The 13,377-nt window shown below is 41.6% G+C and overlaps 1 protein-coding gene across 4 annotated transcripts; it reads right to left on the reverse strand.

Moving 5' to 3' along the window:
• Positions 1 to 320: 320 nt before the first annotated feature.
• Positions 321 to 12,937, reverse strand: LOC118370992 (ras-related C3 botulinum toxin substrate 3-like). Of its 4 annotated transcripts, none has more exons than XM_035756278.2 (6): positions 12,772 to 12,937; positions 10,684 to 10,755; positions 7,515 to 7,632; positions 7,279 to 7,341; positions 6,636 to 6,795; positions 321 to 1,977 (listed from the first exon to the last, which is right to left on the reverse strand). In XM_035756278.2, exons 1-6 carry the CDS (start codon positions 12,804 to 12,806, stop codon positions 1,847 to 1,849), a joined length of 579 nt encoding a protein of 192 aa, XP_035612171.1. In that variant the 5' UTR covers positions 12,807 to 12,937; the 3' UTR covers positions 321 to 1,846. The 4 variants fall into 4 exon arrangements, with proteins under 4 accessions (XP_035612171.1, XP_052327858.1, XP_035612172.1 ...); XM_052471898.1 differs by having other exon boundaries at positions 7,479 to 7,632; XM_035756280.1 differs by having other exon boundaries at positions 1,917 to 1,977; positions 6,632 to 6,795.
• Positions 12,938 to 13,377: the final 440 nt, after the last annotated feature.

Below are 13,377 nucleotides of genomic sequence, written 5' to 3' on the forward strand. Positions count from 1 at the left end.
AACAGTTTCTACCCCCAAGCCATAACACACAATTCATAAAAATGGCCACCTGGACTATTTGCATTGACCCCTCCCCTTTATTTTTTTACACTGCTGCTACTCGCTATTTATTATCTATATTCACTTTACCCCTACCTACATATACAAATTACCTCAACTAACCTGTACCCCCATGACGCAGCACCGGTACCCCCTGTATATAGCCTCATTGTTGTAATTGTATTGTGTTACTTTAGTTTATTTCGTAAATATTTTCTTAACTCCATTTTCTTAAAACTGCATTGGTTAGGGGCTTGTAAGCATTTCACGGTCCACAACCGTTGTATTCAGCGCATCTGACAAATACAATTTTATTTTATTTGATGTCAGAGAAGAATGCATTCCTTTATCTCACCACTAGAGGAGAAGAAACAGTTATACTGCAGGTCTACAACAACCACAGAAACGCACTCGTTAATTAATTACATTGTTTTGCGATATGAGATCTCTAGATTAAAAGTGAGTTACTAGCTAGGTTTCCATCCAATTGGCAGCAGATTTTTATGCACACATTCTAAAATCACCATCCTTTTTTTAAATGCACAGTTTCCCACCAGAGATATGTTTCAATCAAATTGACTTGTAGATTAAAGTCTGTGTGTGATGACGGAGGTCACAAAAATGTATTTTGCGGTTAAATTCCCATGTACCAAATAAAACAAATACAAGTCCATTGCATTCAACTCCCAAAAAATGTTTTTGTTAAATAGCAAATGAGCCCACTCTGGTATGGGCACGTGCGCTCAAGCCAACAGTTCGCAGATGCAGTGCGGGTTTTCCATAGGACAGTTAATATATCCATATTTGCACATGAAAGTGTTTCCACTAAAAAGGTTGGATGGAAACCTGGTTAGTATTATCCTTTTCTTCTGGAATTAAAGAGCTAAATATTCAGGTCCATAATAAATAGATATATCCATAATGCATTCCTCCTCTAAATATTATTTTGTACATTATCACTAGACTTAGTTTGTGTAACACATAAAACAGACCACGGTTGTGATCATCCATTTCCCTTTTGTTGAATCAACAGTTTGTAGCAAAGTCTTGTCTATCACTACAATGCAGTAATAGTATCAGAAACGTGACACTGCTGGAAATTTTACTCTCACACATACAGTGACATGCATGGGTAGATTCAAATAATTGGAAAATGAAGACATATTGTTTAAACCAATGCAAGCACCTCCATCAGAGGCATTCCTCAGGTAGCCAGGTTGTACAGCTCCCATGTCATTCTTGTCTGTTTGTCACATTATTCACTTCACAGAGTAGGGTGAAATTGCCCCTAATCACTGATCTAAGGTCATCCCCGTAATGGTCAAGTTTAGGACTTGAGGCGGGAACGTTGATCCTAAATCTGTACCTAAGGGCAACTTCAACCCAGAGCGACAGATTCACAGTACAGACTGTTTTGAGTGCTGTATCAACACAAGCTAACAGGACTGAGAGGGACTAGGGTTGTATGAGTGAGAGTAGATACCTCAAGTGCTTTCCTCTGTGTAAAAACAAACAAATGGCAACTTGACGACACATCTTTACACCTGATCAAATGGTTTTCCTATTGTAAAAAAAAAATCCAGTATTTATTTCTCTTGGGGCCAATCCTAACTCGAGATCAAATATTCCATTGACATGAATCCATTATTTACACAAACGTCAGTTAAATTGCCGTTACGTGGTGTTTCAAGTTAGGACTTGTCCCGAAGAGAAGTAGTGATTATTATGGTGATGTTTTAGTGTACCAGATGTATCGTCATGACGATGGCCACTATGCTGGAGGTTGATCCTGGAACAATAAGAGCCCTCAGAACACTGTGCACCTCTTGCCCCTCTTCTTGACGGGTGGGGGGCACAGCACAGCACGGATGGCCTCGTCAAATACCGTCTTCAACCCTCGCTGGGTCAGGGCCGAGCACTCCAGGTACTTCACAGCACCTGACCACCACACACAAACAAACATCTTTATTACACATCTATAATCAAATTAAGTATTTTATCCATTAGTTCATCTGACACTTAGTAAATAGATAAAGGGCTTAATTGCCAAAATCTCACACTATCCCTTTAAAAAAGGTACAGACTCAAGACATATGACATCAAGCACAGAGGGTCACTTGCTGTTTGGGGCAATACCCTGTGAAAGTAACCACCCCGCTATACTTCGGTATCATATGCCCTAATCTTGTGAATGGACTTCACGATTATATCATCAAATTTGTGAGAACGCTGTCATTTTTTATATATACAGTACCAGTGAAAAGTTTGGACACACCTACTTTATTGTAGAATAATAGTGAAGACATCCAAACTATGAAATAACATATGGAATCATGTAGTAACTGAAATCAAATCAAAATATATTTGATATTTGAGATTAGCCACCATTTGCTAAGATGACAGCTTTGCACACTCTTGGTATTTTGTCAACCAGCTTCATTAGGTACAGTAGTAGGTAGTCACCTGGAATGCATTTCAATTAACAGGTGTGCCTCGTTAGACAGCTTTAAAATAAAAAATGTAAAAGGCTCAGCAGCCTCTCTTTCCTCGCTCTCTCATGAAGCAACACCCACCTCTACAAGTGCCCCGTCTAATCCAATAGCGTGGTTATATGCAAATACCAATCATATCAATCCAAATAACCTCTGCGGAACCTTGGGACAAGCAGGCAGAAAGATGTGACCGCAGTTCAACTGTTAATATCACAGATATACTGGTAACTAAGCTCTTTCTTTGTTTTATATGGCTTGTTAAATTTAAAAAGTTGACTCTAAAAACTGTTTATTGAAAAACGACTGGACTGAACAGTTAATTCATTCTCCCCCAAACTAGCACAAAACCAATGTGTCTGATATGCAGCAAGTCCGTAACTCTTGTGAAAAGTGCCAATGTTAGGCTCCATTATGACACCAGGCATAGTAAATTCGATCAGATGTATCCCCTACACACACACACACACACACACACACACACACACACACACAGAGAGAGGTGAGAACAAACAAGATTAACCAACTCAAATCCCAATATGAAAAAAGTCCACCAAAGTCCTTGTCAATTCCCTGACAGACTAACAACGTGCAATGGAGTGTTCACTGAGGATAGCTTGGGTTTTGGGAAAACAAAAACTTTTTCAGATGCTGAGATGGTAAAAGGACGCATGTGTGAAGATGCTGACACCTTCCTTGAAGGTGAACAAAAAGGATGAGCTCAGAGAAAAGATCAAACAGATTCACAGCAATGAGGAGAAATGAAATATTAGCTGAAGATTTAACTTCACCATATGATGTGGTCATTCAGAATGCACCATGCATTTCATTAGCTGTGGATGAATCAACAGATAACACTGATAATGCCCAGCTTCTGGTGTTTGTCAGATTTTATAACGAAACAAAGAAGGAATTATGTGAGGAGCTGTTGGGCTTAACCCATCTAGAAGCACACACAGGTAGAGGAAATCCATGAGGTCATCAAAGGGATGCTGACAAAAAGGGGGAGAGATCTGAAGACCATGGTCTCAAACACCAAAGATGGAGCTCCAGCCATGATTGGAAGAGGGACAGACATTACATCACACCTCAAATCAACTGAATGTTGAGCTGCAGGGACGGGACAACACAGTAGTGATATGATAACAGCAGTCCGGGCTTTCCAGGAGACAGAGGTTTCCAACCATGTAGATTTCATCCCGAAGCTGATGGAGAACTTCAAGGCAAGCTTTGATGACTTCACTGTTGGAAGAGAACTGCTGCTGCTCATCCAGAACCCCTTCTTGGTCACAAATGTGACAAAGTTGTCAGAAGAAGCCAAACAGATCTTCAGATGGGTAGATGTTACATCACTGACATGGAGTTGATTAAGCTGCAAGAAAATGTGTCTTTAAAGGAGCAGGCTGGTGATTGTGATTGTCCCGGAATGCCGCTTAGCAGACAGGTCAAGCGGCTCTGCCTGCTTGACAGAGCCGCTAAGCTGCTAGCCATCAAGCTAACGAAGTTAGTCCCAGATGAGTTTCCAATGGAGCCCTCGGTCTATGCTTTGTTTCAGGACAAACCAGATCACTCAGAGTTACAATGTGGCAATTGTTTGCTTGCCAAGGATTATAGGCATGAGGTGTCTTCCTTGATCACTTCCTTGAAAACGCAGAGTGGAATGATGAACTTTTCTACGCTGGTGGCTGGATGGCGTTTGCACTTGTTGGATGCATCTCCGACTTATCGTTTGTCATTATCCGACTGGCAGGTTGTTGCCCGGGGCTCCTCTATCTTATAGCGGAGTCGAAGGAGCACAGCAAGAGGAGCAAGGCAATCAACGATGGTCGCATGTCACGAGCCGTGGAAGCTAAAAACAGCGGCCTCCCACAAAGCAGTCTACACTCCCATCGAGAGGTCCGGAGCGGATTCAAATAATGAATTGTTTAGCCGTCCAGGAGCTTGATCTTCCTGCACCTTCGTTGCTGGGGGTACCGGTGTCTGCGGCCGCAGTGCCTACTCCTACGATTTCAAAGTCGACGTTGGCAACCTTCCGTTCCTGCTCTGAATTGAGCGGGGCCTCTCCATCTGTCGGAGGCCTGCATCATCCTGTGAAGCATGGGAGTGGGCGGCTTTCCTCATCATTCTCGTCAGCCATGATTTTGGGCAGCTCCATGGTAAGAAATGTGACTGTTCCTATCTTGGAGATGGAGTAAATGACATTACTAAACTGCTCCCGAATGTACTACATCAGGGCAAATTGATGTAGTCCATGTGGGGTTTAATTACATTATGAAGGACAGCTCTGAACAGTTGAAACTAGATTTTAAAGAGCTGATTGACTCTCTGCTAGACACAAAAAAAAAATACCCATCGTATTTGGCCTTGTGCCCTCAATGAATCATGGCATGAACACTTTAGCAGGATTCCTTCTCTTCACAACTGGCTACATGATTATTGCAGCTGAAATGGGTGTAACATTTGTTGACAATTTCGATACCTTCTGGAAACAAAACACGTTTTATAAGGAGGATGGGATAAAAAAAGAAAATGACTGTAAAAACTGTCAAATCCATGTGGATTGATGAGGAATTTAAAAATTGTATGGTTGAGAGGGATGAGGCTAAAGGAAACGCAAATAAGTCTGGCTGCACAACCAATTGGCAACTGTATTGCAAATTGAGAAAGTATGTGACTAAACTGAATAAAAATAAGAATCTACACTATGAAACAAAGATAAATGACATATAGAATGATAGTAAAAAGCTTTAGAGTACCTTAAATTACATTTTGTGAAAAAAGGCAAACTCCGCCCCATCATTCATCAATCAGATGGCTCATTCATCACAAAACCAACTGATATTGCCAATTACTTTACTTTTTCATTGGCAAGATTAGCAAACTTAGTCATGACATGCCAGCAACAAACGTTGCCACTACACAAAGTATATCTGACCAAACTATGAAAGACAAGTATTGTAATTTTTACACCCCCTGCTATATTGTGGATAAAGAGTGTCTAACAGAACACAGAGGGTGTTTTTTAATGGAAGCCTCTCCAACATATAGGAGAAGCTTCTTCAAAAAATGGCTTAACAAAGAGCTGCAGTTAGTTTCAGAGTGATTAGCAAGGAATAAGTTAGTCCTAAATATTTATTCAACTAAAAGCATTGTATTTGGGACAAATCATTCACTAAAGCACAACTAAATCTTGTAATAAATCACGTGGAATTTGAGCAAGTTGAGGTGACTAAACTGCTTAGAGTAACCCTGGACTTCAAACTGTCATGGTCAAAACATGTTGATACAGTCAGAGATCAGGTGAAGTCTGTCCATAATAAAGTGCTGCTCTACCTTCTTAACTAAACTATCAACAAGGCAGGTCCTACAGGCCTAGTTTTGTTCCACTTGGACCACTGTTCAGTCGTGTGGTCAGGTGCCACAAAAAAAGGACTTAGGAAAATTACAATTGGTTCAGAACAGGGCAGCACAGCTGGCCCTTGAATATACACAGAGAACTAACAATAATATGCATGTCAATCTCTCCTGGCTCAAAGTGGAGGAGGAATTAACTTCATCACTACTTGTATTTATGAGACATGTTGAGTGCACCAAGGTGTCTGTTTGGGCTACTGGCGCATAGCTCGGAAACCCATGCACACCCCACAAGACATGCCACAAGAGGTCTCTTCACAGTCCCCAAGTCCAGAACAGACTATGGGAGGCGCACAGCACTGCATAGAGCCATGACTACATGGAACTCTATTCCACATCAAGTAACTGATGCAAGCAGTAGAATGTGATTTAATAAACAGATAAAAATACAGCATAGGCAACATAGGCACAGACACATGCATATATACGATAACATACGCACTATACACACGTATTTTGTATTGTAGATATGTGGTAGTGGTATAGTAGGGGCCGGAGGGCACACAGTGTGTTGTGAAATCTGTGAATGTTTTGCAATGTTTTTTAAATTGTATAACTGCCTTAAATGTTGCTGGATCCCAGGAAGAGTAGCTGCTGCCTAATGGCGATCCATAATAGATACAAATACCAATACAAATACATTAGCTGTTCCGAATGTGGGCGATGGATGGTTAGACATCCACACAGACTGACCTATCTCCCGTGCCATGGCCAGGCCCTGGGGGTAGGTGATGGGGGACAGCTTCTTGTCCCTCAGCCTCTCCGTGGTGTCCTTGTCATCTCTCAGATCCAGTTTAGTGCCCACCAGGATGATGGGGGTGTTGGGGCAGTGGTGTCTCACCTCTGGGTACCACTGAGACACGCCACATACAGGTCAAATATGGAGATTGGTCATTAGGTCAAATATGGAGATTAAAGCTGGGTAGAACAGAGATATAGAAATATAACCTCTAAATCTGATCTATGGACATAGATGGCTAATAGGACTATTATGGATAGTGTAGAACAGAATAGCAGAACTCAGTAAAACACAATAGAACACCATTAGACACTGCTGAAAAACCTCACACATCCTTTAAAAACACCAAATCAAATTTAGTGAATCATAACTTAACCAGAGTCATATACAGAGAGAGTTTGACACACAGAAAGGTGTGTGATGTCATCTAAGAGCATCGTAATGCTTTTGAGTTGAAACCACAATGGCCAAACTCTCTCTATATCAGGACTATAGCTATAGAACATGAACCAGGGAGAGCTATAGATGTGCTTCTTTAGGTCAGGCTCGGCAGGTCCCCTGTTCCTGTGTCTGTGAGCAGGCAGGTTCAGTACTGACCTTAGCTCGGACGTTCTCAAAGGAGGCGGGGCTGACCAGGGAGAAGCATATCAAGAACACATCCTGGGGAGAACCATAGAGAGACAGACCTTAGGGTGAAACCACTGAGATCAACCAAACATGGAATCCCCTGACTCCACATGGGACAGACTGGAAGAATAGCTCTTCTGTGATTAGTAGATAGCAAATCAATCCTTCACAGAAAGATAATGGGTTAGAAGCTGTGTGTGTGTTACCGTCTGTGGATAGGACAGTGGTCGGAGTCTGTCGTAGTCTTCCTGTCCTGCTGTATCCCATAGACCCAGATTCACTGGTTTCCCATCAACCATCACATTGGCAGAGTAGTTGTCAAAGCTGCAGGGAGAGGAAACCATCTCTTTATATCCAGATGCCAGCTCTGTGTATAGCGTAGACACATAAAATACAGCTCTGTGTATAGCGTAGACACCTAAAATACAGCTCTGTGTATAGCGTAGACACCTAAAATACAGCTCTGTGTATAGCGTAGACACCTAAAATACAGCTCTGTGTATAGCGTAGACACCTAAAATACAGCTCTGTGTATAGCATAGACGGCTAATATACAGCTCTGTGTATAGCGTAGACACCTAAAATACAGCTCTGTGTATAGCGTAGACACCTAAATTACAGCTCTGTGTATAGCATAGACACATAAAATACAGCTCTGTGTATAGCGTAGACACCTAATATACAGCTCTGTGTATAGCGTAGACACCTAAAATACAGCTTTGTGTATAGCGTAGACACATAAAATACAGCTCTGTGTTTAGCATAGACGGCTAATATACAGCTCTGTGTATAGCGTAGACACCTAAAATACAGCTCTGTGTATAGCGTAGACACCTAAATTACAGCTCTGTGTATAGCGTAGACACCTAAAATACAGCTCTGTGTATAGCGTAGACACCTAAAATACAGCTCTGTGTATAGCGTAGACACCTAAAATACAGCTTTGTGTATAGCATAGACACAAAAAATACAGCTCTGTGTATAGCATAGATGGCTAATATACAGCTCTGTGTATAGCATAGACACCTAAAATACAGCTCTGTGTATAGCGTAGACACCTAAAATACAGCTCTGTGTATAGCGTAGACACCTAAAATACAGCTCTGTGTATAGTGTAGACACCTAAAATACAGCTCTGTGTATAGCGTAGACACCTAAAATACAGCTCTGTGTATAGCGTAGACACCTAAAATACAGCTCTGTGTATAGCGTAGACACCTAAAATACAGCTCTGTGTATAGCGTAGACACCTAAAATACAGCTCTGTGTATAGCGTAGACACCTAAAATACAGCTCTGTGTATAGCGTAGACACCTAAAATACAGCTCTGTGTATAGCGTAGACACCTAAAATACAGCTCTGTGTATAGCGTAGACACCTAAAATACAGCTCTGTGTATAGCGTAGACACCTAAAATACAGCTCTGTGTATAGCGTAGACACCTAATATACAGCTCTGTGTATAGCGTAGACACCTAAAATACAGCTCTGTGTATAGCGTAGACACCTAAAATACAGCTCTGTGTATAGCGTAGACACCTAAAATACAGCTCTGTGTATAGCGTAGACACCTAAAATACAGCTCTGTGTATAGCGTAGACACCTAAAATACAGCTCTGTGTATAGCGTAGACACCTAAAATACAGCTCTGTGTATAGCGTAGACACCTAAAATACAGCTCTGTGTATAGCGTAGACACCTAAAATACAGCTCTGTGTATAGCGTAGACACATAAAATACAGCTCTGTGTGTAGCATAGACGCCTAAAATACAGCTCTGTGTATAGCGTAGACGCCTAAAATACAGCTCTGTGTGTAGCGTAGACGCCTAAAATACAGCTCTGTGTATAGCGTAGACACCTAAAATACAGCTCTGTGTATAGCATAGACGCCTAAAATACAGCTCTGTGTATAGCATAGACGCCTAAAATACAGCTCTGTGTATAGCGTAGATGCCTAAAATACAGCTCTGTGTGTAGCGTAGACACATAAAATACAGCTCTGTGTATAGCGTAGACACCTAAAATACAGCTCTGTGTGTAGCGTAGACGCCTAAAATACAGCTCTGTGTGTAGCATAGACGCCTAAAATACAGCTCTGTGTAAAGCATAGACGCCTAAAATACAGTTCTGTATATAGCATAGACGCCTAAAATACAGAGGGTAGCAAGTTAAGTTCCTCGGCATACACATCACAGACAAACTGAATTGGTCCACCCACACAGACAGCATCGTGAAGAAGGCGCAGCAGCGCCTCTTCAACCTCAGGAGGCTGAAGAAATTCGGCTTGTCACCAAAAGCACTCACAAACTTCTACAGATGCACAATCGAGAGCATCCTGGCGGGCTGTATCACCGCCTGATACGGCAACTGCTCCGCCCACAACCGTAAGGCTCTCCAGAGGGTAGTGAGGTCTGCACAACGCATCACCGGGGGCAAACTACCTGCCCTCCAGGACACCTACACCACCCGATGTTACAGGAAGGCCATAAAGATCATCAAGGACAACAACCACCCGAGCCACTGCCTGTTCACCCCGCTATCATCCAGAAGGCGAGGTCAGTACAGGTGCATCAAAGCTGGGACCGAAAGATTGAAAAACAGCTTCTAGCTCAAGGCCATCGGACTGTTAAACAGCCACCACTAACATTGAGTGGCTGCTGCCAACACACTGACTCAACTCCAGCCACTTTAATAATGGGAAATTATGTAAAATATTTCACTAGCCACTTTAAACAATGCTACCTAATATAATGTTTACATACCCTACATTATTCATCTCATATGTATACGTATATACTGTACTCTATCATCTACTGCATCTTTATGTAATACATGTATCACTAGCCACTTTAACTATGCCACTTTGTTTACATACTCATCTCATATGTATATACTGCACTCAATACCATCTACTGTATCTTGCCAATGCCGCTCTGTACCATCACTCATTCATATATCTTTATGTACATATTCTTTATCCCTTTACACTTGTGTGTATAAGACAGTAGTTTTGGAATTGTTAGTTAGATTACTTGTTGGTTATTACTGCATTGTCGGAACTAGAAGCACAAGCATTTCGCTACACTCGCATTAACATCTGCTAACCAGGTGTGTGTGACAAATGAAATTTGATTTGATTTGAGTATAGCATAGACGCCTAAAATACAGCTCTGTGTATCGCATAGACACCTAAAATACAGCTCTGTATCCATGCATTATGTGTGTGTGTGTGTGTGTGTGTGTGTGTGTGTGTGTGTGTGTGTGTGTGTGTGTGTGTGTGTGTGTGTGTGTGTGTGTGTGTGTGTGTGTGTGTGTGTGTGTGTGTGTGTGTGTGTGTGTGTGTGTGTGTGTGTGTGTGTGTGTGTGTGTACTCACACAGTGGGTATGTACTCTCCGGGGAAGGCATTGGTGGTGTAGCTGATTAGCAAACAGGTCTTTCCCACAGCCCTGAGAAAAAAATTATGGGAAAACTAAAAGATCATTACTTGACACATTGGAAAAAATAGAGCAAACTAGAATACCATTTGGCCCTAAACAGAGAGTACACAGTGGCAGAACACCTGACCACTGTGACTGACCCAAACTTAAGGAAAGCTTTGACTATTTACAGACTTAGTGAGCATAGCCTTGCTATTGAGAAAGGCCGCCATAGACAGACCTGGTTCTCAACAGACTGCCCACAAAATGAGGTGGAAACTGAGCTGCACTTCCTAACCTCCTGCCAAATTTATGACAATATCAGAGACACATATTTCCCTCAGATTACACAAAGAATTTGAAAACAAACCCAATTTTGATAAACTCCCATATCTACTGGGTGAAATACCAGTGTGCGATCACAGCAGCAAGATTTGTGACCTGTTGCCTCGAGGGCAACCAGTTAAGAACCAGTTAAGAACAAATAATAACTATTTGTACATAGTATGACATTTGTACTGTCTTTATTCTTTTGGAAATTGTGTGAGTGTAATGTTTACTGTTTAAATTGTATGGTTTATTATCTAGTTCACTTGCTTTGGAAATGTTAACATATGTTTCCCATGCCAATAAAGCCCTTCAATTAAATGTTTTTTTTAAAATAATAAATAAAGAGAGACAGACACATACTCGCTTTACTCACTGCTAGAGAAAACACAAGCCTAATAATGAGACCCTGAAAAAAGCTGCTGAGGTAGGTAGACTTCTAGGTAGGCTGGCACTCAGTTTGTGCATGTCTGCTGTCTTTGTCTCTCTCAGGTTAAGTATCACACAGACATTGGCCTATTTTCACTTTGCATGAGAGACATACTACTCCCTCACGCCCTACTACCCCATCCCTGTTATCGACCCCATCCCTGTTATCGACCCCATCCCTGTTATCGCCAAACACACAACACAGGAAGGGTTGGTGACAGTGGTGTCTGTGTGTGTGTCTATGAGTCTGTGTATCCAGTACGTCAGAATGATATGAACAGATTGATGGTGGATTTGCAGGGTAGGAGGCGAATGGCCTGCGTAAGAATGAGTGTGTGTGTGTGTGTGTGTGTGTGTGTGTGTGTGAACGGAGGGAGCAGTAGTGAGACAGACTGACAGTTTAAGTGCTACTATAAAACAGATTTGGGGTCATTGAGTTTGCTTGGCTGGGGGTAAGGAGTATGAGGGAACTGGGAAAGAGGGGAGGAGGGAGGGGTAGTGAAAACGTTTTTTTTTTGGAGCAGGCCACTAATAGTATATTCTGGGTTGCTCTGGGAATTACAGATTAACAGATGAAATATTAATATATTACGCTAATGCTCTGATTGATTCTTGCATGGCTAAACATGGAGTGTTCTAGCTGAAGTATATGTTCATTAAAAGTAGTTAAACCTACACCCCGGTTTGTTATTGTATAAAGGAACAAACATAACAGATTAATAACCCTTAGTTTTCACAAATCCTCCAAATGGGATTTGGCATTAGTATGGCATTGTAGATATCAACATTTCGCCAAGGTTTAGGGGAGTTAAGGACAAAACCAGTCAGATAAAGGATCAATGCTTCCTGCTGTATCTACATAGACCTGCTGTACCATCTCATGCTTCCTGCTGTATCTACATAGACCTGCTGTACCATCTCGCCTCCCAAATACTGTAGCGAACATGGTAGTAAATGATGGATGGAAAATAAAAACGGAATAAATGAATAGATTCCTTCATAAAACATGGGAAGAAAGGGCTGTAAATTGAAATTATTATAAAACAACGCCTAGAAATTCCTTAGCCCGCATCAGAACTGATGAAGCCTGATTCCCGATGGCCTCAAGGCGAGTATGTTTCCCATAGCATCGCTACAGCCTGGGCGTTTTCTCAGCGTGAAAATACACAACTCCACATTTTACACGTCTCACATTATATTACAATCATCTCCCAAACATGACCGCATCGCTGGTCTCACGCACACACACAGGATGAGGATATGCTCTACGTTTATCAATGAGATTCTTACCCGTCCCCGACCACCACACATTTAATTGCTTGCATTTGCAAAGGTCTAGGCAGTTTCAGAAAGCCTACAGAAGTGGTTGCTGTATCTCACAATGAGCGCTAGCAGTGATTTAGATCAGAAGCGGGTCAGTCCGCTCTGCTTTCGAGCCGCAGTGAAAGGGGTAGGTGACGAGAGACGCCTGAAAAGACCGAACGTACTTAAAGGGCCAGTGAGCATCAGAAGTCAATTTTCCCCTTTCCCTTGTTTGAGGAGTTTGTATTTTCCCCAGTGTTTCGACAACAACCTTGGATTTAAAACACGGAATCTTTGTTGACAATTTAGCCAAAAATGTATGCAATAATGAAATCCAACAAAAAAGAAGCACAGTATCAATCCAAAAACTGCAGTGCAAAGTATTATTATTTTAAATAGTACATTCATCACACACCATTAAATGTTTGATTTGTTGATTTTTCAATACAAGCTTAAAATCTGATATGTAAATTAATCGTCGTCAGATATTGATATCAGCGACTACAACTTCAAATCTGATGTAGTAGCGTGTGAACATAAAAATGTATTACTTTCCCTGACTGGGACAGTCTCAGAGAAACTACACCCGAAGCT

This window comes from Oncorhynchus keta, chromosome 2, assembly GCF_023373465.1.
Source record: "Oncorhynchus keta strain PuntledgeMale-10-30-2019 chromosome 2, Oket_V2, whole genome shotgun sequence".
Lineage (NCBI taxonomy): Eukaryota > Metazoa > Chordata > Actinopteri > Salmoniformes > Salmonidae > Oncorhynchus > Oncorhynchus keta.